Raw genomic sequence first — 25987 nt, forward strand, 5'->3', positions numbered from 1 at the left:
TGGTGGTGTTGGGGAGGTTCAACAGTGTCGGAATTTGGTTGGATTTTTGGCTTGGTCGGGATTTCTTGGCCAATGGTGGTAAAGGTGGAGGTGGAGAGGCGATGGAGAGAAATTTGAGATGTGGAAGGTTATTTTGAATCAAAAGTAAAAGGTTTAAGGGTAGTTTGGTAATAGTAATCTATATACTGTGTTATAACCCAATCATCAGTAATGGTATTAATTTAAAGGTAAAACTCTCAAATTTATGAAACCATAGATAAGAACTTGGAGATTCACCAAACCTTTGGCAGGTATGTTCACTCTTCATAAAATTTTCCTATAAATATGTATTAGTATTTTAAAACATGCTACTAGAATAACTCAGTTGGTTAGAGCGTTTGGCTGTTAACTAAAAGGAAGGTTGGAGGTTCAAGTCCTCCTTCTAGCGCACTACAATTCTATTGTTATGTATGTATTAGATATTTTATCAATATTCAAAATTAAATTAGAAACGTTATATATATATATATATATATATATATATAACTTTTACTTTTACGTTTAAAATCTGACTATAAATCTGTAATAAGATAATTGATGGGCTGTAGGCTTTAACTAACCATTAAAGTTTTGCATTTATTGCAATCTTTATATCATTTAAAAAAACTTCTTGGGAAAGACAAAAGCATATTTTCCACCATTGAAGTCAAAGTAACCGTCATAAGGATCAAACTGTAATATTCATATCTATAAATAGCTCTTAGTAATAAAGAAAATACTGTTCTTTTACTTTCATCAAAGCAGACTCTCTTCCATGCGAGCATGAAGAACTCGCAATAGCGTTGAAATCTTCTCAATTTTTTAAGCTTTATGGTGATTATAGTTCATTTTTCAATCACTTAATCATATATATATTTTGATTTAATTTTTAATATTGACAAAATATTTAATACATAATTTGTCATGCACTAAAAGGAGGTTCAATATTCAAAATTAAATAAAAAACGTATATATATATATATATATTTTATATATATATAAGTTTTCCTTTTGCATTTAAAATATGACTGTAAATGGCTGGTCTGGTTGCTAACTGTTAAAGTTTTGCATTTATTGTTGTTTTTACACTATTTTAAAAAAGAATAATACTATACTTATAAAGAAATTTTATAAAGATTTTTATGATGTGACAAAAAATGAATAGAATAATAAATTTAATGAGTTTAACTTTTTATTTTACTATTTTGTTTATTTTTTTACCTTACTTTGTATATAGTAACAGTATTATTGTTTAAAAAAACTTAGAAAAGACAAAAAATCATTTCCATCGTTAAAGTCAAAGTAACTGTTATGAGGACTACAGTGTAATATTCATAAACCGTTATTGTATATCTATAAATAGCTGTTAATAATGAAGAAAGTGCCATTATTTTAACTTTCAACAGAAGCGGACTCTCTTCCAGCGAGCACGAAGAACTCGCAATGGCGTCGAAATCTTCTCATTTTTTCAAGCTTTATGGTCATTATAGTCCATTTTTCAATCACTTTATCCTTTAAGGTGAATAATTTTCAATTATGTCTCATAGTTTGTAGATAAATTGTACAGGTTATGACTTGCTTTTGGGTTCAGTCGCTGCTTTTTACGTGTTAATGGTGCCCTACACTAAGGTTGAGGAAAGCTTTAACGTTCAGGTACTAAAGTAAATTACTACGCTTCTACTTGAACTAAGAGAGTTTTAAATTCTGATTGCCAAGAAAATTTGGGGTAAGAATTACTTAAATATTTAAATTCCTAGTTTTCTTTATAAAAAAAACCCTAACGTTTTGACTTTAAGATTTTTATTATCAAAAGCCCAAATCTTGAATTGAAAATTCAAGATTTGGGTTTTTGATAATATGAATTCTGAAATTGATTAAAAAAAACTTGAGTTTTGAATATTGCGGTCTTTGATTATACAAAGTGATTTAAGTTCGAATTTAACACGATTCTTCCTGTCTTGTGAAGGCAATGCACGATATTCTTTATCATAGGCATCGCTTAGATAATGTAAGTTCACTTGTTTGTTTTAAACTTTTTAATTTAAATTATTGTTAGTTGTGGTGGGTTGTAATTTTATTGCAATTTGGGCCTGGATTGGATTTCAAAATATTTACTTCTCGTGTCAGTATGATCATTTGGAGTTCCCTGGAGTTGTTCCTCGCACTTTTATTGGTAAGCTTCATATCCTCTAAAGCTGAATAAGTTTGTGTTTGTCTGTTATNAGTTTAGACTTTCGAAAGACAGAAAGGGAAAGATGGCATGCTACCACTTACCCCAACTTGTGATATGGAAAAAAAAGGCTACGAGTTCCAGTTCCAACAGTCTTATAATTGCCATATTGACCATTTAATCCTATCATCCAGGCACTTGCAGCATTTAGAACACACAAAACACTTCTGGTTATGCCATTTTATTTAATTTTGGTTTTGCTTTTATTTAAAGTTTTATTTTTATGAAGTCACTAGTATGACCATATTCATATATACCAAATTGAGAATAAAAACAAACAAAATTTCTCCTCTTTTGTCAGAATACCAAAAGTTAATGTGCTTAACTTAGGCAGCTGCAACTGGTCGACATAAACTGGGTTAGTGTCACGGGTCAAAAAAATTTTAACATCTAGCGGCGCCGAACGACAACTACTGATATCCGAGCAGGTTACTTGAGAAATGAATGTGCTATCTGTAAATGTAACCGACAATCTAACAATGAAAAAGGGTTAGACATTATTGATGTTATTACGCAGTAACAGTCGGCAGCTGCAAGCAAGATGAGGAGGCAGAAAGTCACAGTTACAGTCAGAATAATTGTAAAATTGAGGTAACTACTAAAAGAATTTCCGATTGTTGGAATGCTCAATTTTTGGTGAGGGAAGAGCTCATAAGTTGAAAGTTCTGTTGCTGCCTAAATAGTATTCTGTCAAACATTTCGATTTTTGATGGCTATACACACACACATTCTGCCGTTTCAAGTCTTATTTAACTGCTGTATATCAAGTATTTAAGTGCTGTACAGTTGCACAACAATAATATGTTGGAGCATGACAGTAAGGAACCTCAAATTTAGGCCGAGGATGAACCTCCTTTTGCTGTTTGGGCACAAGGGTTACTCTCCAATCTAGAAAGCCCGAATTCATTTGGGTCAATATGACCCCAGTTTAGTCTGGGCTAAGGGTTCCGTTTATCCCCTTAGTTCGAGCTGCCTTCCTAACCCGTGTCGGACTTTCTTTTGTTTGACTGTTAAATAAGTTGATTACAGGTACATTGCGTATTAGGAAATTCTTTGTGCCAAAACGTGTATACCTAATCAATAACCCCTCTTCATATCTGGACAAAAGAAATCTTCTGTATTCAAAATTGGACTAATGTTAAATGTTCATCAACAATTAGAAGGAACAACTTAATTCAGCAATCACTACNTGAATCAGTTGAGAATCATTAATCTCTAACATTTTTTTTTTCTTGTAGGTGCTATACTTGTATCTATTTTAGCATCTCCAATTATATTAGTTATGAGCTTGCTGCACTTGCCAAAGATTTATGGTCTGGTTGCAGGTGAGCCCTTCTATATATGGGGACCCATCGGTTCATTTAGGTTTCATTGAAATGAATTCTGTTGGGGTGTTGCACCATGTGCCTTCTTAAACATGAACTTAGAATTGCAATAAGAACTGCTTTTCTTTTTTCTTTTTGAGATAGTTAATGTTCGTGTTAGTACCTTTTTGGCTTGAACTAGAAAAGACTAAGATGCACACTGTTCACTTCAGTTTTGAGCCTGTTGATGCTAATATGATTATTGTGGTGATAAAGCGCTTCTGCATTTTTATAATAATTTGCAGTTACTGGAAAAAGTAAATCAAACAAAATGTTTTGCAACCATTTTTCTTGTTATTTTGTGTTTATGGTATTGTGTAGAAGTGTTGTTTTTAATATCAGTATGATTGGTAAATCGTGGAACATCCGTTTAAGCTCTTGTAAATTACTGGGGAATCCCTTTCTGAAAATTGACTGACCTATTATAATTGTTATTTTGTAGTACGTTTGGCATTGGGTTGCATCCTACTATCTACACTGCGGTTTTTCCGTATTCAGGTACGTGCTTTTTTTTTTTTTTTTGTCTCTGAACCGTGTTCATATTCATCTACGATCTTTTCAAGAGGTAATAAATCATCGTTTTGCATTGCATGGCTAGAATTTTCGCATTGTCTTGACTAGAAGTTAATTTAATAAAAATCCAGGAAGCTGATGCACTTTTAGCTGTGCAAAAGATGGCTTCAATCTGATTTGAGCTAGTAGCCTAGGTCATCTTAACCATCCAAACTCAGAGATCCAAGAACTTCCAGGGTTAGATAAACTTGGAATTTTTGTTGGTGTTCATGTGTTGCAGTAGATCCTTCTTAGGGTATGCCTTTTCATGTCTTCTCAAATCTTGTGGCTGCATGGAGAATGATGATATGCCTTTTAAATGATTGTTTCTTCTTCAAATAAAAACTCTAGTGAATGTATAGAATAAAAATGGTAAAATCGACTATATTGCTGGATAGCTATGGCATTCTTTGCAAGGGTTTTGAACTTTTAATGTGTTGATGTTTAAGCAGGTTGGAAAAAAGTTTGGACAGCAAGTAGAAGCTTTCTTTGTCATACTAACTGCGCTTCAGTTTCACTTCCTGTTTTATTGCACACGTCCTCTTCCAAATGTACTAGCTCTTGGTGTAGGTGATTACTGTTTTTTATTTAACCGTCTTTTGTTTTCTCTATTTATCTATTTTATTCACAAACAAGTTTGTTCCCTCAAAACAATTACATGAAATTTTCTATCGTTTAGCATAATTGGGTTTCTCCCTTTTTAATGCACATCACATACTGTCATAGTCAAATTTGTGATGGAGTGCATTTTCACTTGAAGATGATGGAAGTGCTTTTCGTTTTCTGGTAGTTAGAGATTATAACTTGATGTGAGATCTCAGTTCTAGTAAAACTTCTGTGTCTGGTTCATGGTTTGATACTTCCTTTTTGCTTACATGGTTAGCTCTAAGGTTGTTCTTTATTGCTTAGAGGACTAATGCATATTAATTGACTTGTTCAATGTCTGGTTCATCTCTCTAGCTCTGTGAGGCTGAGCAATTGATTATTTATAATATTAGATAAGAAGTAGATGTCATTGTGGTTGTACTATTGATTGCTTATTTCCTTTCATTCTTGTCAATGAGGTTCTTGTTCCCCCTACCTTGGACCTTTTTTCACTGGTTTCTTGACCGCTAAATGTTGTAGGGTCATGTAGTAGTGTCCAACTTTGTCTGGTGCACATGCAAGTGAAGGACAAAGGATTTTTAGTCATTAAAAAAGATTGACTAAAATATGTTACTATAACTGCTGCTGCTAATTATTTTTCTTAATTTTGTGTAGTCAATCTGGCATATGGGCTTTGGCTCAAAGGGCATTTTTATGCGGCATTAAATTGTCTGGTATGTCTGTTTATTTTGCTTTAAGTATCAGAATATTCATGATTTTTGATTATTTTGATTTTCCTTTGTTTTGTTTTCTGATCAGATTTTCACCACAATTGTCTTTAGATGTGATATGGTGTTACTTCTTGGTCCTCTTGGCATAGAGCTTTTGTTGGTAAGTTGCTGTTCTTTTTCTGGAATATGCTTATTGATATTTTCTCATTATAATGTTGCATATTGAAAGAGAGTACAAGGCTGTCTGCAATCTGTACAAATTAATGTTTGGAAGAACATTGTAAAGAATTAACATACTACAGTAATATATCTATGTGCTGACTAGATATAGAGAACTCCTATTTTAATTTTAAAACCATGATGCCTAGAACCATAAAGTGACAATATGGGAAAGTTATAAGCCTTGAACACTTCTACGTTAGGATGCAACTTATATAATGTTAGACTCCTTCAAACTCCATGTATATATATTGTTTTTATATTCTTAAAGAACCACTGCGTGACACATAAGTTAATGTTCTTTTCTTTTTATATTCTTAACTTGAGTAATTTTTTTGTAGTACTATTCTTTATGAGTAAGTATATGTTTTCCTACATTCTCCCCTCCTATTATGCGTTTGCTACTGTATCTCAGTATTCTAATGCTAAAAGTCTGATTAACATTTGGTCCTTGTTATAAGAATCTCGTTTTGTAAATGACAGACCAAATCAATTTCATTGTGGAAAGCACTAAAATGCTGTATCGGAACTGCTCTATTGTCCATAGGTTTGTAAATTGTTCTTATGTAATATTGTTCATCAGAATTGTTCTGTGATAGAATTATGAATGATTTTTTCTTGCGCAGGCCTCACCATATTGGTTGATTCGATTATGTGGAAGAAGTTAGTGTGGCCTGAGTTTGAAGTTTTGTGGTTCAATTCTGTTTTAAATCGGAGTTCTGAGTGGGGTGTATCCTTGTTGAATGACTTTTTCATAGCACATTTTACTTTGCTGTGGAATTTGAAAAAAGCATTTCAGTGATATTCTTGGTTTTCCTCAAAGGTTTCTCTTTCGTCTTTATCAATTCACCTCATTTGTAAATCTACATTTACAATATGGTTGATGAGTAATATATCTATTAAAATTTGTTGTTGCCTCCATAAATTTGTTGTGGGTACTGTCAGATTTCATACTAAATGTGGTGACTGCATTTAAGGAGCCTCTACATAGGCATTCACCACAGATTTGGGTAATCAGCTGTCATCTTCATTTTGTAGGTTTCATTTGTGATGGTAAGGGTCGACAAACATCTTGTAGAGCTTGCCTTTGTTAGGTTCTTGATTAGCCTTGCTGTTTCATGTTTAGGTAATAATTAGGCAAATTTTATCTGCTCTTCCTTCACTGTGTTTCATTAGACACATTCATTTCACTGGTACTTCACTTCAGCCCTTCCACGCTCTTTGCTTGTTGCATATCCTCTTTGTATAGTGAGTATTCAAACCTATAAATTTTTTGGCATCTTGTTTTTTTTTCCTTCATAAATCATAACGGTTCCTAACTTAGAATGTTTCCTTTTCAGCTTGGGTTCTTACTTGACAGGAGAGTTCTACCCTTTATTTTCCCTGTTTTCTCTTTTGTACTACTTTACTCTAAGCTTCCTCACAAGGTATTTGGAAAACTCTGGTGGCTCACTTTATTTTTACATTATCAGAGAACAGGTTATAATAATATTTTTTTAAAATTAATGCAGGAGCTTCGATTTATTATTAGTTCACTACCAGTTTTCAACTTATCAGCAGCAGTTGCAGCTAACAGGATGTATGTTCTTGTTTGTAGTTTGTTGTAAGCTGCACTAATTTGCTCAGATTATTTATGTTCAGTCTTACTGGGACATGCCTCAACTGCAAGTCATCTCATTCACCTTTTGGAAGAAACTGCACAATGCCTTTTTTGCTGTGCTCTGTTTTTAGAGATGTCCTTAATCACATCATTGGCTGTCATGTTTTTTCTCAATTGCAAGTCATCTCATTCATGAGACACTTACATTCTTTGTGTATGTTGCACATTGTTGGACTTCTACGTGGGGATGTATGAATTTGACGCTGTTTGGTTGTACTTGTAAACAGTAATTTTTCTTTAGTTTAGTAATAAACGGTTTGGTTGCTGTTTAATTTTTGAAACTTTTTTAATGCTTCCCAATTGCTAATAGGATTCATATTTGTTGCACTGCTTGTTACATTGTTACAGCTACATCAATAGGAAGAAATCCTTCTGGAAAGTGCTCAGTATCATTTTGCTAGGACTTCTTATAATCAGGTTTGATGACTAGTCATTTACTTTATGGTGGATAATGAGTTACTTCCTTTTAGGTAATTATCTTTATGTTCTGTAGTCTAGGGTGCACTGTCATATTTTTCATGGCATCCTATGAGAATTATCCCAGTGGCTATTCTTTAAAGTATTTGCATCAGATTGGTGAGTTCTCTCTCTCTCTCTATCTCTCTTAACTGTAAACGAGCAGAAGAAATGTCGAGGGATGTTTTCAACAATGGTGTTTCTTGCTAAAAATTGTTTTAGACAGAAATGTCTTCAGCGATACTAAAAAACTGTAGCTACCTTATTTTTGAAATCACAGTCAATTATATATATATATTTTTTCCCTCTCTTTGAATTTGGTATTTCATATAATGTTTCTTCTGACCTAAAATCTGTTATTGTGGCAAATATTGGGCATTGATCTTTTTGGTAGGTCATCTTGCTGACAGTTCTGAAGAACATTGGGTTCACATTGATACTTACTCAGCCATGAATGGAATATCCCGCTTTTGTGAAAATGATGTCTCATGGAGGTACGCTCGGTTATTGCTTATGTATGTAAACAATGTTAACTTTACAACTGGCTTTACAACATTTTCACTCCATAGTGTGTAAACGTAAATGATAAAAAATCTGTGAATAGTTTGCGACATTTCATGTGGGGTCCACAGTCTTTGCTTAAACTGCTTCCATGGTTCATACTATCCAAGTACGGGAATGTTTCCCCAGTTCAGTGAGAATTTTCACCACATGGTTTTTTTAAATGCTTAGACATTATAACAGTTGTGATGCCACTTGCCTGAAATATTGGGAACACAGATAATTTAAAGTAAGCTGTGCTGCAACAAGAATGTTAGTACCAACACAAGGGCATGGTACTTAGAATGAGTTCCCCAGTTCGGTGAGAATTTATTACATGGTTATTTTAATTGCTTGGACATTATAACAATCGTGGCATCACTTGCCTGAAATGTTGGGAATATAGATAATTTAAAGTGAGCTGTGCTCTAACAAGATTGTTAGTACAACACAAGGGCATGGAAACTTAGAATGAGTTGTGCTGTAACAAGATTGTTACTGACCAAGTTTATTGAACCAGGAAAAAATTGAGAATATCTTTGTTTTTTTGTCCCTCCTTTTTGTTTTGGTCAATAATGACTGACAAAGTGGTCCTGTACAGTATGCTCAGATTTGTTTTGTTGAAATGGGCTTGACATCGCACTTTCAGTAATTAATTTTTTTTTTTTTTTTTTTGCATAACTCCGATGAAGCATTGTTCTTTCATGTTGTGCACAGTAATCATGTCTGCTGTTTCCAAGGTTTATCTATCAGTTCATAACTATGTCTTATAATGCCAGATATTCCAAAGAAGAAGGCATCCCTTTGGAAGAATTTCATAAGAGAAATTTCACCTATCTATTGAAGTGAGTATTCCATTGTCTTTATGCTATCTTTGTAACGTGTCCTTGGGTCAAATATGTCATGAAGTGAGGTTGGGATTTTGCATTTTTTGCCCCTATCTTGCAATATCTATAAAATAGCCAATGACGTGCATGCGCACTGGATTACATAAAAGATTTAGTACTTTTTGCTAATGCACGTGTAATTTATCTTTCTTATCTATGTAACAGTGAGCATTCTTCTGTCGATGGATACAAGTGTTTATTTACTGTGGATGGTTTCTCAAGGGTTCGTCCCCAAATGAGTTTTCCACCCTTGTTACTGGTAGGTAAAGGACAGTGTCTCACACAGGCAGTGGCCTAAGATTATCAGATCTGAAAATTCTCTTTGCGATTAATATCTGCAGATTAAAGAGCCCAAAGTATATGTCCATGGAAACATGGAAAACAACGATGTCATGCGTAAAAAGTGGCCAGGATGCTCTTGATTTTTTATCAATTCCATATCTGTGAGTTGATCTTGCCAAAATCATTGTGTCAAATATGGATTATAGCTGCATCTCTCAACTTCAATATGGTTTTAATGCAGGTAATGAGCATGACAACCTGTAAGTTCAAGTTTCCTGATACCTTGAACCAGTTGCTTACCTGCCATGTGAAGGCCATCAGATGGCATCTCATTTTGTATGTGATTGATAATCACTTGTGGTTTGATATAGAGGATAGAAAGTTGCCTTTGATATCATATTGGAAGCAAAACCAAAATTATTGTTGAGGTTTTGTTCTTCCTCGAGTTTCGCCCTTTCTTTCCTTGCTTAATATGAGAACTTTGTTGTTATATTCTTGCTCTTTTGTCATGGAACTGTTTTGGTATCCATTAACACAATGAACTCAAACCTATGATTTTTTATGGAAAAGAAAAAATTATTTTTGGCTGACATCCTTGAATTAGTTTGATTTCAAACAAAATATGCACCATCGTGTGTGCTACAGTTTGCATAAGATGGATTTTCTGCACTTCTGCTCCCTTTTTCTTTGTTACTTTTTTCAGATTCCTGGTATTGGCTCCGACTATTTGAACCAGCAAGGAGCTATTACTTTTACTAAACCTGCCGACCGGATCTCGGCAGACTTCCACCGTTCTTGCTCTTGTTCACAACAAATGCGGCAGTGGCAATAAGAATTTGACCAGCGAAGAAAATAAAAAAACTTAATTGAGGAATATAATATTAATTGCACTTTGAGATTTTAACGTGACAGTGTGAACACAAGGGTAAACGACACTCAGCTGCTTCTTGAGTTTTTATGGGTCAACAATTTTATTCAAATATCGTTTTGCCTCTTCCAAGTTCCAATAATTCTTTTGGTAATGACAAAAAATACTACACAATTCAGGCGGTAAATAAGAGGAGGGGTTCATTGTAGTTTCTGCTAACTACTGGGGGTATATGTAATTATCCTCGCAAACAAACCAAATAAATTCAGGTAGTTAAAGGTAATTTTACTACTTATCTTGAAGGAAGATCAATCTGTTCAATCGAGAAAAAAACCTTCGTTTCGCAGTATATACACTTTAAACAAACTACAATCTGCAAAGACTCGCATCTCAGAAACATGTTTCTTCAACCTTCTCTTCATAATCACCACAACATTTCTCTCTCTTCAACCCTCTCTTATTCTCAACTTCTTCCATGTAAACTTCCTACTTTTGCCCTTAACCAAACTGTAACGCACCAGAAACTCCCCATCATAAGATGCTCTATATCTCAAATTCACAACTATGGAACGGTGGACTTTGAGCGAAGACCCATGATCAAATGGAATTCATTTACAAGAAAATATCTCTTATGGAGAATCCTGAAATGGCTGTGTCTGCTTCTGTGTTGAACAGTGGGAGAATGGTGGCAGAAGGTTACAAAATGGGAGCTATCTAGAGTTATTAAGGAGTTGAGGAAGTACAGGCGCTACAAGCAACTCTGGAGGTATAAACCAATTAAAAGTAATTTTTTTGGTGCTTTGTTTAGCATTTATTTGTTATTTTCAGATGAATTGGATTGTTTTTAGTGGAATGATGCTGCAAGCAAGATTTTGAGACAATCGAAGCTTTTTTGGGGTCTTTGTCAGTGTTTTTGTGCGTCTTGTTTTATGGGCATTTGTTATTTCGGTTAAAGTTGCAATCCCTAACCTCTCTTCAAGTTCATAATGAATCTTAACTGGTATGGGGCTTTTTATACATATGAAGTTTAAACTGTCTCATTGGAAAGCCTAGTTTAAGTTCTTCCTGTTTGAAAGGCAGCTAGTGCAGGAGGAAAGAATCAATTCTGCCGCAATTTTGTGTGAGCTATTTGGCCCCTGAGAAATTTAGGGATGGAATTAGTAGAACTAGTGAAGTTCAAATTTCAATGTAAATAGACTGGCGGGTAGTCAGGTAATGTCGCTTGATTTTGAGGAAAGAGAAAGAAAATATTTGTCTGATCTCAATAGGATACTGAGAGCTTCTTTAATAGGGTTGTTTTGATCAAAATTTGTCCTTTGGTGTTTCCTTGGCTAGGGGTCGTAGGCATTTTTGTTCAGAGATTTGAGTTGCTAAACTGACTTTATTTTCTGCGGTGTATGAGTGGATGAACAATAGAGGAGAGAGGTTCAGATTATCTGCTAGTGATGCTGCATTCAGTTAGACCTAATTGCCAAAGCCAATGGATATCTAGTGCTGAAGATTTTTTCCTACAGCTTCCTCATACTTTAAAGGACAGGAGAGTATATGGGCTCTTCTGAATGCCTATGTTCGGGCTAGAATGAGAGGAGATCTGAATTATTATTTGACAAAATAGAGACAGGGTTATGCTACGCACTCTCTTCCGTTCAATGGGATGATGACTCTTTATATGAACCTCAAGAGTACGATAAATTGACTTAGTGGTTTCAGAAATGATGAAAGGCGTTCGACTAGATGTATATTCGTACAACATTTGGCTATCATCTTGTGGATCCCAAGGATCTGGAGAAAAGATGGAACAGTATATGACAGATGAAAAGGATAGAGCCATTAATCCGAACTGACTACATTCAGCACAATGGCTACAATGTATATTAAGATGGACAGTTTGAAAAGGCTGAAGAGTGCTTAAGGAGGGTTGAGAGTAGAATAACTGGTCGGGATAGGATACCTTATCATTATCTCTTAAGTCTGTACGGTGGTGTTGGTAATAAAGAGGAGGTATAGGGTGTGGAAGCTTACAAATCGATTTTTCCTAGTATTCCAAATTTGGGATACCATCTATGATCTCATCTTTGGTTAGGATTGTGATATGAAGGTATAGAAATGTATATGAGGAATGGCTGTCAGTTAAGTCATCTTATGACCCTAGAATAGCAATCTTCTCCTGGATGTTATGTTAAAGAAGGAATTTTGATAAAGCTGAGACTTTTTCAATCACTTGTTGAAGTGGGAGGAAAGCCATTCAACTACATGGGAGATTCTTGCTGAAGGACATATTGGAGAGAAGAGAATTATGGAGCTTTGTCTTGCTTCAAGGAAGCTTTGCTGCAGAGGGAGTAAAGAATTGGAGGCCAAAACCTGTAAATGTGCTTGCCTTTTTTAACTCTGTGATGAAGAATCCGACACGGCAAGTAAGAGGTTTTGGGTGGATTATTAGGCAATCTGGGTATCGTAAAGACAAAGCTTATATTTCATGATTGCTTAACTGTGAACTGTAATACCATGTTTTATCGGATCGGAGAAGGATACACTGACTATAACAATGACAGTGGTAAGATGAGGATCAAACACTCCTCAGCCAACTGCAGAGTAGCCCGTGATTTGTCTGCTTTCTCCTTTTATTTTAAATATCACAAATAGTTTTGAACCTTTAATAACTTTGCTTTAAGGAGATTCTTTCCACAGTTGGATACGAGTTCTACTCACAGCAACTAGGAGTAAGCTTTGCTTCATAGAGGTTCCAGTCATCTGCCTTTCACCTGTTTAAATTTTTTTTAAATTTACTGTATTCTTTCTGTGTAGCATTTGGCTAGTAGAAATTGCGCCTTAGCCTTTACAGTTGGTTCAGTTTTGTTGAGTATTATTAAATGTTTACCGCATTTCATCTGTAACGTTTTCTTTATGTTGATTTCAATTGATTTAGTTTAGGCATAAGATGAAAACATTAGAGATTAAAGTCCCCCCTTCAGGACATTTTTAGGACTACTTGGTTTCAGATCGAGTCCTTGAGGGCATTTTGTAGGACCTCTTGGTTGCAGTTGAGTTAGACATTGACATGCTTTGCCTTGGCGAAATAGTTTCTGATGGTTAGTGGACTGTGGACAAGCTTTGCACGCATTTTATTCATGAAGTTGCCCGAGTTTTAACGTTGTAAGCGTAACCAGAAAGAAAATTAAGGACTGTTACTGTGCGAGAACGATATTAAGAAATATACAGAGACGATATAAAAAACTATACTCAATCATGAGAAAACTTCCGCCCGTCCAGATTCCAGTACAATCCAATTTCATCACCTTCTTTCAAGACCCTTCTGAGAACGGAATCGAAGTCCATAGTTTGAAAACCAAGTGATCCTCAGAGAAACAATGAAATGTTGAATATTTGAATTGACTCGAGAGACAGAATTTTATGGGTTGTTCAGTTGTTCTTGCGGAAAGGAGGGGTGTAATTGTGTAGCTCGCCCAGCGGATTGTGGGAGCTTTGGGCTGTATTGGGTCTGTAACGCTGAGGAAAATCTTGGACTAATTAAATGGACTTCGTACCTGTTTCTCGTAAAACAGGCCTTTCTTGTAGGAGATTTACAGTGTATACAAGTTGGGCATAAACATATCAACCTAACAAACCTCTCTCACTAACCTCACGTGAGAGTTTGTAATTAGTTTGTTAGACGGAACTTATTATTAGACAAGCATAATCTATGTGAACTAATGAATTATGAACTGACGAATTATGAGTTGAACGTGATATTTATGAAAGAAGTTAATGAGAAGGGACTTATTTTAGACAGGTTGACGAATTGTGAGCTGATATATGGTATTTGAGAGAAATTAGTGGAAAGTGTTTATGATGTAGTATTACTCATAGAGATAATAAATTTGTGCAACTGAAATTGAAAAGGATAGACACTCACACCTACAGTGTGTTTGATCGCTTAGCTTCCGAATTTGTCAGTGTTACCCTTTGCCAACTTTGCTCATCTCATCAAATTTAACCTTCTGTATTAGGCTTTCTTTTTAACAGTGATTGATTTGATGCACATTAAACTCCATATTTCCCCTCTCCTTATCTTAATAACCTTATTAATTACAGAAACAATGTACAATCTTTAATAAGCTATACACGCAAAGTAAGCCGTCGGTGATAAAGCCATTTAAAAAAAAAAGTAACCCAATGTCCAAATCACTGTGCTACACGTGCTAAGAATACATTTTGAATTTTTAATAGTGAAGTGGCATGTCCTTAACGTAGATGTCCAAATTTTGGGCTTAATAAAACCATGGATTAAGAGATTATCATTTTCTGTAAAAGGATGGCAGTCTTGAGGATGATGAAGGAGAAGGACCCACTTGAAGAGCAAGTGGGAGGTGTATTTCCGCAATTAGTAGGGGAGACAATCACGTGGGATAGCACTAGTTTTGGGATACAGATACTTTACATGCAAAGGGCAAGCAATAGATACGCTTTGTCTTTTGTTTTGAGTTTACACATTTTACTCTTATACAAGACATGCTTTGCTCCTGTTTCACTCCAAGAATAACTCAACATGCTTCCAGCTTGGCCACTGTTAGTGTTAATTACAAATTAAAGACAAAGCTGAAAGGATAACTGTATTTGTGGTTGGCACTGGCAGCAGCATGTTATATTGCAAGTTAAAAGGGCTTCCAAATAATTCACATCTTGCTGTAAAGTCACGTCTTCTCTTCTCTTCTCTTTTGTTCTATAATCTACTTGAGTTTCTCTAAAAATGTCATCAATAATGCTCACCACAGCTATATATATCCCTCAATGAGTTGGTTTTAAGTTCAACCTTCACGACTTGAGCTGGAATATTGACCATTTTATATCTTTATAGAACTGAAATGATGAGTTTTAACAAGTCTTTTAATCCCCCCTTAATATTGGATTAGGGTCTGTTTTAGGATTTGCAGACAGATATGTAAATCTAGTCGGTTTCGGCTTCGGCTTCGGCTTCGTATATTATATTAAACCCGACCCCAAGCCCCAACCGCAAATCTAAAATTTTGCATATTTTTGGACAAAAAGCAGCATATACTTTGTGCTATGGACCGACCTTACAAATCCATTTTATGTCACCAATTTGTATATGATCGCAACACATGCAAGATCTTAAAAAGGTGGAACCCACTAATTAAAATCTAAAATTTCCCACATGTAATCACATGATGAATATGGCATACCATCACCATTGTCACATTAATCACGCAAATCCTGAGATATTTTTCTTAATTAACAAGTTTAATTCCAATTCAATTTACTCTACTCATTTTATTTTCTTGTATCTCTTTTTCTTTACAAGAAAGGACACACGTTAATCCACCATAAGCCCCACCTTTTGTTCCCTCTTCACAGGTTTAACTTTGAAATTAATAATCATAACCCAACTCAAACCCCACCAACTGGGGACATCCAAGTCATAATTCAAATTTTTGAGGTTATTTTTTTAAATTTATGTAATCAGTCCCACCCATGACGACCACCTTACCTGTTGGATTTTTTTTTTTATATAAGAACATAAACCTTATGTATCTCAACGGAGGCATTTAAGCTAAAAAAGTTATTGGTCATCAATGGCAGAGTTAGAGACCCGAATGTGATGACAAATCTTATCACTTTTCTCTCTTCTCTGCTTCAAGAGGTGGCTGAATCCAATGATATTAACTGTCGACTTCAGCCCCAGAAAATTTCTGTTTTTCATGGCTTAGCTCGCCCTTCTATCTCAATTCAAAACTACTTAGAGAGATTTTTCAAGTACGCGAATTGTAGCCCGTCTTGCTTCATTGTTGCTTATGTTTATCTTGATCGGTTCGCCCAAAGGCAACCCTCGTTGCCTATCAATTCTTTCAACGTTCATCGTTTGCTTATCACAAGTGTCATGGTTGCCGCAAAGTTCATGGATGATATGTAAGTTTTTCAAGTTACTCACTTTGGCAGGCGGTGTCAATTTAAATCTTTAGATTTGATTTCTGGGTTCTTGGTTTTCTTGAAATTATGTACTTGGTTTAGCTTTAAAGATTGGGTGGCGCATGAACATTGAAGTTTCTTTTAAATTGTTTTGACTTGGTAGATTACTTTAAGATGCAAATTTTGGATTCTCGAATTCTTTTCTGGGATTTTCTCTAAAGAGAAAACTCCAGATCCTCTGGTGTAAAATCACTGATTTTCCTAGAAAACGATCTACTGTTAAATCCAGATAATTCTAGTCATGTGAAACCCACGTTGTCTTCCAAAAACAAGCTAAAATGCAGATGATGAAGAAGGATTTTGGGCCAATTTGTTAATAGTTTAAATCAATAACTCCCTTTGTCACTACATGTAGTTTTAACAAACTATTAAATTCAGGTTCTTGTCAGGGGGTCTTTTAGTCATTTAGGTTATGGAGAATATACTACAGTAATTTAGCACTCTTGACCCTTACATTATACTTAAAAAGATTGATTCTCTTTTTAAAATTTTGTTTAATAACTTTCGTATTACAACAATGCTTACATGCAAAGTTGGAGGAATCAGCACAACAAGATGACTTTCTTGAAGTAGATTTTTCTCTTGGATTGGGCTTCCGCTTAAATGTGACACCCAACACTTTTCACCTTACTGTTCATATCTTCAGAGAGAGATGATGCTACACAACCTCAACCATCTCAAATATTGCAGAATCATCTTTAAACATGGAAGATTTCTAAAAGTCCACTTGTGTTTCAATGAAGATGAAACCTCACACCAACAGCAGCAACTAGCTGTTTAAGCTTTATTGTAAACTGTTAAAATTGTAGTTAGATGCATGTAGAGATATAAGACTCTGTTTACTCTCCTCATTTATAAACTTGTCTCTATGTCTTGTATTTGTTTACTTTTTCTGGGTTTTGGATTTCAAATGATTTGGTATGTACAGATGGAAGATCTTCTTTACAGTCTGGCAATCGAAGTCTATTATGTAATTAGTCCCTTAATTTTATTGCTTGATACTCTTTTTTTTCTGGCCTTAAGTGATACTTGTTCTTATCCATGTTAGGATTCTCTGAACTTTTTGAAGAGCCACTAAAAGTTTGAGAAATCAGAGGTGCAAATAGGGAAGGAAATGAGTGGTGACAAAAGAACAATGTACAGGGATTAGTATTTGTTGTGAATATTTAATAATTTGTTCCTTTTGACAGTTACAGATTCTTCAAAAGGGGACTGGAACATGTGCATACAGATAGGAAGTTTAGACTTCGAAAGACAGAAAGGGAAAGATGGCATGCTACCACTTACCCCAACTTGTGATATGGAAAAAAAAGCTACGAGTTCCAGTTCCAACAGTCTTATAATTGCCTATTGACCATTTAATCCTATCATCCAGGCACTTGCAGCATTTAGAACACACAAACACTTCTGGTTATGCCATTTTATTTATTTTTGGTTGGCTTTTATTTAAAGTTTTATTTTTATGAAGTCACTAGTATGACCATATTCATATATACCAATTGAGAATAAAACAAACAAAATTTCTCCTCTTTTGTCAGAATACCAAAAGTTAATGTGCTTAACTTAGGCAGCTGCAACTGGTCGACATAAACTGGGTTAGTGTCACGGGTCAAAAAAATTTTAACATCTGAGCGGCGCCGAACGACAACTACGGATATCCGAGCAGGTTACTTGAGAAATGAATGTGCTATCTGTAAATGTAACCGACAATCTAACAATGAAAAAGGGTTAGACATTATTGATGTTATTACGCAGTAACAGTCGGCAGCTGCAAGCAAGTAGGAGGCAGAAAGTCACAGTTACAGTCAGAATAATTGTAAAATTGAGGTAACTACTAAAAGAATTTCCGATTGTTGGAATGCTCAATTTTTGGTGAGGGAAGAGCTCATAAGTTGAAAGTTCTGTTGCTGCCTAAATAGTATTCTGTCAAACATTTCGATTTTTGATGCTATACAACCCACCATCTGCCGTTTCAAGTCTTATTTAACTGCTGTATATCAAGTATTTAAGTGCTGTACAGTTGCACAACAATATATGTTGGAGCATGACAGTAGAACCTCAAATTTAGGCCGAGGATGAACCTCCTTTTGCGTTTTGGGCACAAGGGTTCCTCTCCAATCTAGAAAGCCCAATTCATTTGGGTCATATGACCCCAGTTTAGTCTGGGCTAAGGGTTCCGTTTATCCCCTTAGTTCGAGCTGCCTTCCTAACCGTGTCGGACTTTCTTTTGTTTGACTGTTAAATAGTTGATTACAGGTACATTGCGTATTAGGATTCTTTGTGCCAAACGTTTATACCTAATCAATAACCCCTCTTCATATCTGGACAAAGAAATCTTCTGTATTCAAAATTGGACTAATGTTAAATGTTCTCAACAATTAGAAGGAACACTTAATTCAGCTCACTACATATAATACTTTAATTATCTGATACACAGACTTCATGTCAGATTACATAAACAAATTGGCTCAGGATATTGATTTTCATCCTGAAATATAAACATAATTGGCTAAGGACATTGAAGCTCATCCTGAATACCATTGGATGTCTTGTTACTTGTATACTTGTTATACATCTGGATCAAACACCGAACTACGAAAGGCACAGCAGCCGCAAGCAAGATGTATCGAAATCTGACAGATTCATTAGGCGTACCAGCAAAAAGACAGATCCATAAGTTACTATCATTGCACCAGTGGCAACCCATATCTCGAAATGAAAAGGAAACCTATATGTGAGCGAAACATAACAAGTATGGTGTAGAAAGAGCCACGGTGTTAGAAATCAGAAAACTAGTAGGCTTCATTTTGAGCAGCATAAATAGCCCTGCCGGCAACATGTCCATTATTATCATCTTGCCAACACCACCAGGAGGGTTGACTCCTGCTTGAAAAGTCACTGCAGCATTAGAGTGACAACGATCAGGATCACATTCCGGGCATCACTTGCGAGTCCCTGCCTTCTTCACCGGAAATATTTAAACCGCTCCTTCCAGTACTCAAAGAAGGGGTAGACCATTGGTATACAATTTCTGAGCAATGAAAGTTTAAGGATATTGCCTTCCAAGATGTTCAAATAGAACTTAATTCTGACTGAGTCCACTATCTTACATTTTTTTAACGTAATAATTATTAATTGAGTCAGTTGTTATATACACATATGTTTGAGAAGGAAAAGAAAAGTGATATGTCCTTGTTATATAAGAAGTTTGGTGCGTGTTGACCAAGTCCGGCGAGTCCCTTTGGCTGTGTTAGGAGCGAGCAACCACGAAGGAACAAGATGCTTTTAAATTATTGAATTTGAGAATATTAACATCATATATATGCTGATATATCCGACTGTAAAATAAGTATTTAAGTGTTGTTAATGGTAGAATTTGGAATTAGAGGTTTAAGCCGTTTAACATATTTGAGTAGTCAATACGTAAGTGTAAAGATACATAGTAAAGGAGGACTAACTTAAGGTTTGAGTTAGTATGTCTCATTCATGTCCATATCATTAATGGACATATGCATCCTTCCAAATAAAATATTAATATATATATTATAATTTAAACTTTTTACTTAAATTTATATATATGTTTTGATTAATTCATCTTTATTAATCCCATATTAATATCAACATGACATCGATTTCATCATTATCCAATGAAAGTTAAAGTAAAGATGCCAAAACTTAACTGCCTCCCAAGATGTTCAATATTTCTTAACGTAATATTTATCTATTTTTATATGTAAAAAGTCAATTAATATCCGTAAATAAGTCTGGTTTTAAATTAGTATTGAATATAAACACTAATTTAAATGAAATTCTGATTTCATCATACAATAAGTCTATGTCTTCACTCCTCACATATACTCTTGGGACTTGTAGAGCTTTGAGTTGTAAAGAATCAAAACTTGAATTGAATTGGGTCGTTGTCAAAAGCTAATCAGAGAGAGGCAAGAGCAACAGTTAATTTGCGAAGAGAATGCCGAGAAGAAGAGGACAGAGCAGCAATTGATTTGCCAAGAGAATGCCGCGAAGAAGAGGAGAGGAATTACAATTGTAATCCGTATGTATTTCATTGTGTTTGTATGATTATACATAAACTTATTTATATAGTGTTTTAAAGTATAAACTAGGTAATACAATATTATAAAACCGTGTAATTCTATCTTTCCCCAAACACAGGTTTGTAAATGTAAACCTCCAGCTTCAAGTTAATGTCATTAATTATAATAATGAACAAGTTAATATTGTTTATTGTCAGTGGTAGAACTGGGAGTTAGAGCCTTAGAGGTTTGAGCCGTTGACGATTGTTGAATTGGTAGATACACATATGGCATTAATATCAATAATACTATACTTACAAATAAATCTTACAAAAATTTTTATACAAAGTGAGGTGGCAAAAAATGAATGGAAAAGTGAAACAAAAAGTCAAACTTATTAAATTTACTATTCCATTCATTTTTTATCACATCATTTTATATGAAGATTTTTATAAAATTTCTTTGTAAGTGTAGTATTACTCCATTAATATACAGTTTCTTGAGCAATGAAAGTTAAATAAAAGACGCCAAAACTTAATTGCCCCAGAAGTTGTTGTTATCAAATCACATATCGTATAGTGTATCAAAAACCTAATTTTTCGAATCATATATCATATATCGTATCGTATCATAAGATAAATATTTTTCAGAAAAATTAATAAAATAATAAATTTTTCTAAAAATTAATATCATCGCATAATTAATTAACAAATTTTGTGGTATTATTGACTTTAAATTATGGTATTATATAATCAAAATTAATCATAAAATTAAGAATTTATATTATTTTCTCTCAACCATTCATATCATTTTCAAGATCAATGTCAATATCTATAATCCCATTTGTGTTATTATTATTATACAAAATATGCAACACATCTTCCTTTTCACTTTCTCTATACAAAATGAGTAAATTTGGGCTGATTTTAGTTAATCAGGTTGGGTGACTCAGATTTGATCTAGAAATTTTTTTGGACCTTTGAATCAAATTAATAAAATTGTATTAATTTATATTGATTTTTTTAAAGATATAAACAACTACATATTATATCATAGAATACATATTAATGTATCAAAATATTTAAAATATATTCTATGATATGTATCGTATCATAAAATTAATATGTATCGTACCATATTTAAAATATACTAACGGTTATAGTTGAAATTGAGACTTTGAATTCTGTCGGATCAACTATAAAATTAAGTTTACTATTTTAATCGTACAACTTGGAACCGGAGATTTTAGCAGTCGACTGGCTATTATTGGTGACAGTGACATTACTGCGTGGTGGTTGCGTTACTTGCGTAAATAAAGGTATCAAACTAGGAATTGGTTTGTTTGTACCTACACTCTGCGAACCATTAACTTAAATAAGTCTGCATTTAAATTATTATTTAATATAGAGTTTCATCAAACAATAAGTCTAAGTCTTCACTCCTCATGGGACTTGAAGCTGATTCAGAATTTCGAGTTGAAAATTGTGTACTGAAATAAAACTTCACCACTCAATAATAGTCCCATGTTTTATTAGAATAAGAATTATTATTTTTATTAGGATATTTAATTTTCATTGCTTTATTAGAATTAGAATTATATTTTAATTAGGATTTGGATTTTTCCAAGTTATTTAGGGCGACAGGGTCTATGTGGACATAGTCTAGCCTTAAAGAGTCAAGTTCTTCATTACAAGTTGCAAATCAAATTTCAGTCTTAATTATTTGTGAATTAGGTATAGTCTTTCTTTCTGCATCCTCTCAACTTCAATATGGTTTTAATGCAGGTAATGAGCATGACAACCTGTAAGTTCAAGTTCCTGATACCGAACCAGTTGCTTACCTGCCATGTGAAGGCCATCAGGGCATCTCATTTTGTATTGATGATAATCACTTGTGTGTTTGATATAGAGGATAGAAAGTTCCTTTGATATCATATTGGAAGCAAAACCAAAATTATTGTTGAGGTTTGTTCTTCCTCGAGTTTCGCCCTTTCTTTCCTTGCTTATATGTTTGTATGGGGCGAGACTTTGTTGTATATTCTTGCTCTTTTGTCATGGACTGTTTTGGTATCCATTAACACAATGAACTCAAACCTATGATTTTTTATGGAAAAAAAAATTATTTTTGGCTGACATCCTTGAATTAGTTTGATTTCAAACAAAATACACCACGTGTGTGCTACAGTTTGCATAAGATGGATTTTCTGCACTTCTGCTCCTTTTTTCTTTGTTACTTTTTTCAGATTCCTGGTATTGGCTCCGACTATTTGAACCAGCAAGGAGCTATTACTTATGCTAAACCTGCCGACCGGATCTCGGCAGACTTCCACCGTCTTGCTCTTGTTCACAACAAATGTGGCAGTGGCAATAAGAATTTTGACCAGCAAAGAAAATAAAAAACTTAATGGACGAATTATATATGAATTGCACTTTGAGATTTTAACGTAACAGTGTGAACACTGAGGGCAAACGACACTCAGCTGCTTCTTTAGTTTTTATGGGTCAACAATTTTATTGAAATATCGTTTTGTCTCTTCCAATAATTCTTTTGGTAATGACACAAACAATTCAGGCGGTAAATAAGAGGAGGGGTTCATTGTAGTTTCTCTAACTACTGGGGTTTATGTAATTCCTCCCAAAAACAAACCAATAAATTAGGTAGTTAAAGGTAATTTTACTACTTATCTTGAAGTAAGATCAATCTGTTCAATCGAGGAAAAAACCTTCGTTTCGCAGTATATACACTTTAAACAAACTACAATCTGCAAAGACTCGCATCTCAGAAACATGTTTCTTCAACCTTCTCTCATAATCACCACAACATTTCTCTCTCTTCAACCCTCTCTTATTCCAACTTCTTCCATGTAAACTTCCTACTTTTGCCCTTCACCAAACTGTAACGCACCAGAAACTCCCCATCATAAGATGCTCTATATCTCAAATTCACAACTATGGAACGGTGGACTTTGAGCGAAGACCCATGATCAAATGGAATGCTATTTACAAGAAAATATCTCTTATGGAGAATCCTGAAATGGGCTGTGCTTCTGTGTTGAATCAGTGGGAGAATGGTGGCAGGAAGGTTACAAAATGGGAGCTCTAGAGTTATTAAGGAGTTGAGGAAGTACAGGCGCTACAAGCAAGCTCTGGAGGTATAAACCAATTAAAAGTAATTATTTTGGTGCTTTGTTTAGCATTTATTTGTTATTTTCAGATGAATGGATTGGTTTTAGTGGAATTGATGCTGCAAGCAAGATTTGAGACAATCGAAGCTTTTTTGGGTCTTTGTTCAGTGTTTTTGGTGCGTCTTGTTTATGGGCATTTGTTTTTCGGTTAAAGTTGCAATCCCTAACCTCTCTTCAAGTTCATAATGAATCTTAACTGGTATGGGGCTTTTTATACATATGAAGTTTAAACTGTCTCATTGGAAAGCCTAGTTTAAGTTCTTCCTGTTTGAAAGGCAGCTAGTGCAGGAGGAAAGAATCAATTCTGCCGCAATTTTGTGAGCTATTTGGCCCCTGAGAAATTTAGGGATGGAATTAGTAGAACTAGTGAAGTTCAAATTTCAATGTAAATAGACTGAAGCGGGTAGTCAGGTAATGTCGCTTGATTTTGAGGAAAGAGAAGAGAAAATATTGTCTGACTCTCAATAGGATACTGAGAGCTTCTTTATAGGGTTGTTTTGATCAAAATTTGTCCTTTGGTGTTCCTTGGCTAGGGGTCAGTAGGCATTTTGTATCAGAGATTTGAGTTGCTAAACTGACTTTATTTTCTGCAGGTGTATGATGGATGAACAATAGAGGAGAGAGTTCAGATTATCTGCTAGTGATGCTGCGATTCAGTTAGACCTAATGCCAAAGCCAATGGAATATCTAGTGCTGAAGATTTTTTCCTACAGCTCCTCATACTTTAAAGGACAGGAGATATTGGGGCTCTTCTGAATGCCTATGTTCGGGCTAGAATGAGAGGAGATGCTGAATTATTATTTGACAAAATGAGAGACAAGGGTTATGCTACGCACTCTCTTCCGTTCATGTGATGATGACTCTTTATATGACCTCAAGGATACGATAAAATGACTTAGTGGTTTCAGAAATGATGGAGAAAGGCGTTCGACTAGATGTATATTCGTACAACATTTGGCTATCATCTTGTGGATCCCAGGATCTGGAGAAAAGTGGCAAGTATATGACAGATGAAAATGGATAGAGCCATTAATCCGAACTGGACTACATTCACACATGGCTACAATGTATATTAAGATGGGACAGTTTGAAAAGGCTGAAGAGTGCTTAAGGAGGGTTGGAGAGTAGAATAACTGGTCGGGATAGGATACCTTATCATTATCTCTTAAGCTGTACGGTGGGTGTTGGTAATAAAGAGGAGGTAATCGGGTGTGGAAGCTACAAATCGATTTTTCCTAGTATTCCAAATTTGGGTACCATGCTATGATCTCATCTTTGGTTAGGATTGGTGATATTGAAGGTATAGAGAATGTATATGAGGAATGGCTGTCAGTTAGTCATCTTATGACCCTAGAATAGCAAATCTTCTCCTGGGATGTTATGTTAAAGAAGGAAATTTTGATAAAGCTGAGACTTTCTTCAATCACATTGTTGAAGTGGGAGGAAAGCCAAATTCAACTACATGGGAGATTCTTGCTGAAGGACAATTGGAGGAAAGAAATTATGGAGGCTTTGTCTTGCTTCAAGGAAGCTTTTGCTGCAGAGGGAGTAAAGAATTGGAGGCCAAAACCTTAATGTGCTTGCCTTTTTAAACTCTGTGATGAAGAATCACACGCGCAAGTAAAGAGGTTTTGGTGGGATTATTAAGGCAATCTGGGTATCGTAAAGACAAAGCTATATTTCAATGATTGGCTTAACTGATGAAACTGTTAATACCAATGTTTTATCGGAAGAAGGATAGCACTGACTATAACAATGACAGTGGTGAAGATGAGGATCAAACACTCCTCAGCCAACTGCAGAGTAGCCCGTGATTTGTCTGCTTTCTCCTTTTATTTTAAATATCACGAAATAGTTTTGAACCTTTAATAACTTTGCTTTAAGGAGATTCTTTCCACAGTTGGATACGAGTTTACTCACAGCAACTAGGAGTAAGCTTTGCTTCAATAGAGGGTTCCAGTCATCTGCTTTCACCTGTTTAAATTTTGTTTTAATATTTACTGTATTCTTCTTGTGTAGCATTTGGCTAGTAGAAATTGCGCCTTAGCCTTACAGTTGGTTCAGTTTTGTTGAGTATTATTAATGTTTACCGCATTTTCATCTGTAACGTTTTCTTTATGTGATTTCAATTGATTTATGTTTAGGCATAAGATGAAAACATTAGAGATTAAGTCCCCTTCAGGACATTTTATAGGACTACTTGGTTTCAGATCGAGTCCTTGAGGCATTTTGTAGGACCTCTTGTTGCAGAGTTGACATTGACATTGCTTGCCTTGGCTGAAATAGTTTCTGATGGTTAGTGACTGTGGACAAGCTTTGCACGCATTTTATTCATGAAGTTGCCCGAGTTTTAACGTTGTTAAGCGTAACCGAAAGAAAATTAGGACTGTTA

At 34.9% G+C, this 25987-nt stretch overlaps 1 protein-coding gene and 3 pseudogenes across 2 annotated transcripts; all 4 read left to right on the forward strand.

Moving 5' to 3' along the window:
* Positions 1-1414: 1414 nt before the first annotated feature.
* LOC116135967 (dol-P-Man:Man(7)GlcNAc(2)-PP-Dol alpha-1,6-mannosyltransferase-like) lies at positions 1415-10003 on the forward strand. Of its 2 annotated transcripts, none has more exons than XM_031421680.1 (21): positions 1415-1498; positions 1586-1671; positions 1985-2026; positions 2146-2191; positions 3487-3573; positions 4055-4110; positions 4617-4734; positions 5425-5483; positions 5569-5640; positions 6183-6246; positions 6326-6429; positions 6876-6947; positions 7040-7126; positions 7211-7302; positions 7708-7776; positions 7853-7935; positions 8210-8309; positions 9135-9200; positions 9408-9501; positions 9584-9685; positions 9766-10003. In XM_031421680.1, exons 1-20 carry the CDS (start codon positions 1462-1464, stop codon positions 9662-9664), a joined length of 1515 nt encoding a protein of 504 aa, XP_031277540.1. In that variant the 5' UTR covers positions 1415-1461; the 3' UTR covers positions 9665-9685; positions 9766-10003. The 2 variants fall into 2 exon arrangements, with proteins under 2 accessions (XP_031277540.1, XP_031277541.1); XM_031421681.1 differs by having other exon boundaries at positions 7211-7278.
* Positions 10004-10724: 721 nt separating this feature from the next.
* LOC116135969 lies at positions 10725-12872 on the forward strand (annotated as a pseudogene).
* A 1832-nt stretch (positions 12873-14704) lies between these two features.
* LOC116135946 lies at positions 14705-17199 on the forward strand (annotated as a pseudogene).
* A 5998-nt stretch (positions 17200-23197) lies between these two features.
* LOC116135947 lies at positions 23198-25283 on the forward strand (annotated as a pseudogene).
* Positions 25284-25987: the final 704 nt, after the last annotated feature.

The sequence above is a fragment of the Pistacia vera genome, unplaced genomic scaffold, assembly GCF_008641045.1.
Source record: "Pistacia vera cultivar Batoury unplaced genomic scaffold, PisVer_v2 Contig306, whole genome shotgun sequence".
NCBI classification, from domain to species: domain Eukaryota; kingdom Viridiplantae; phylum Streptophyta; class Magnoliopsida; order Sapindales; family Anacardiaceae; genus Pistacia; species Pistacia vera.

What these genes read in the sequence shown, in the direction of transcription:
- LOC116135967 (XM_031421680.1), top strand. Translation starts at nt 1,462, where the DNA reads ATGGCGTCGAAATCTTCTCATTTTTTCAAGCTTTATG. An exon ending in TGTTCCTCGCACTTTTATTG is followed by an intron (nt 2,192 to 3,486) that starts GTAAGCTTCATA and finishes TTTTTCTTGTAG; the next exon opens with GTGCTATACTTGTATCTATT. An exon ending in AAAGTATTTGCATCAGATTG is followed by an intron (nt 7,936 to 8,209) that starts GTGAGTTCTCTC and finishes TCTTTTTGGTAG; the next exon opens with GTCATCTTGCTGACAGTTCT.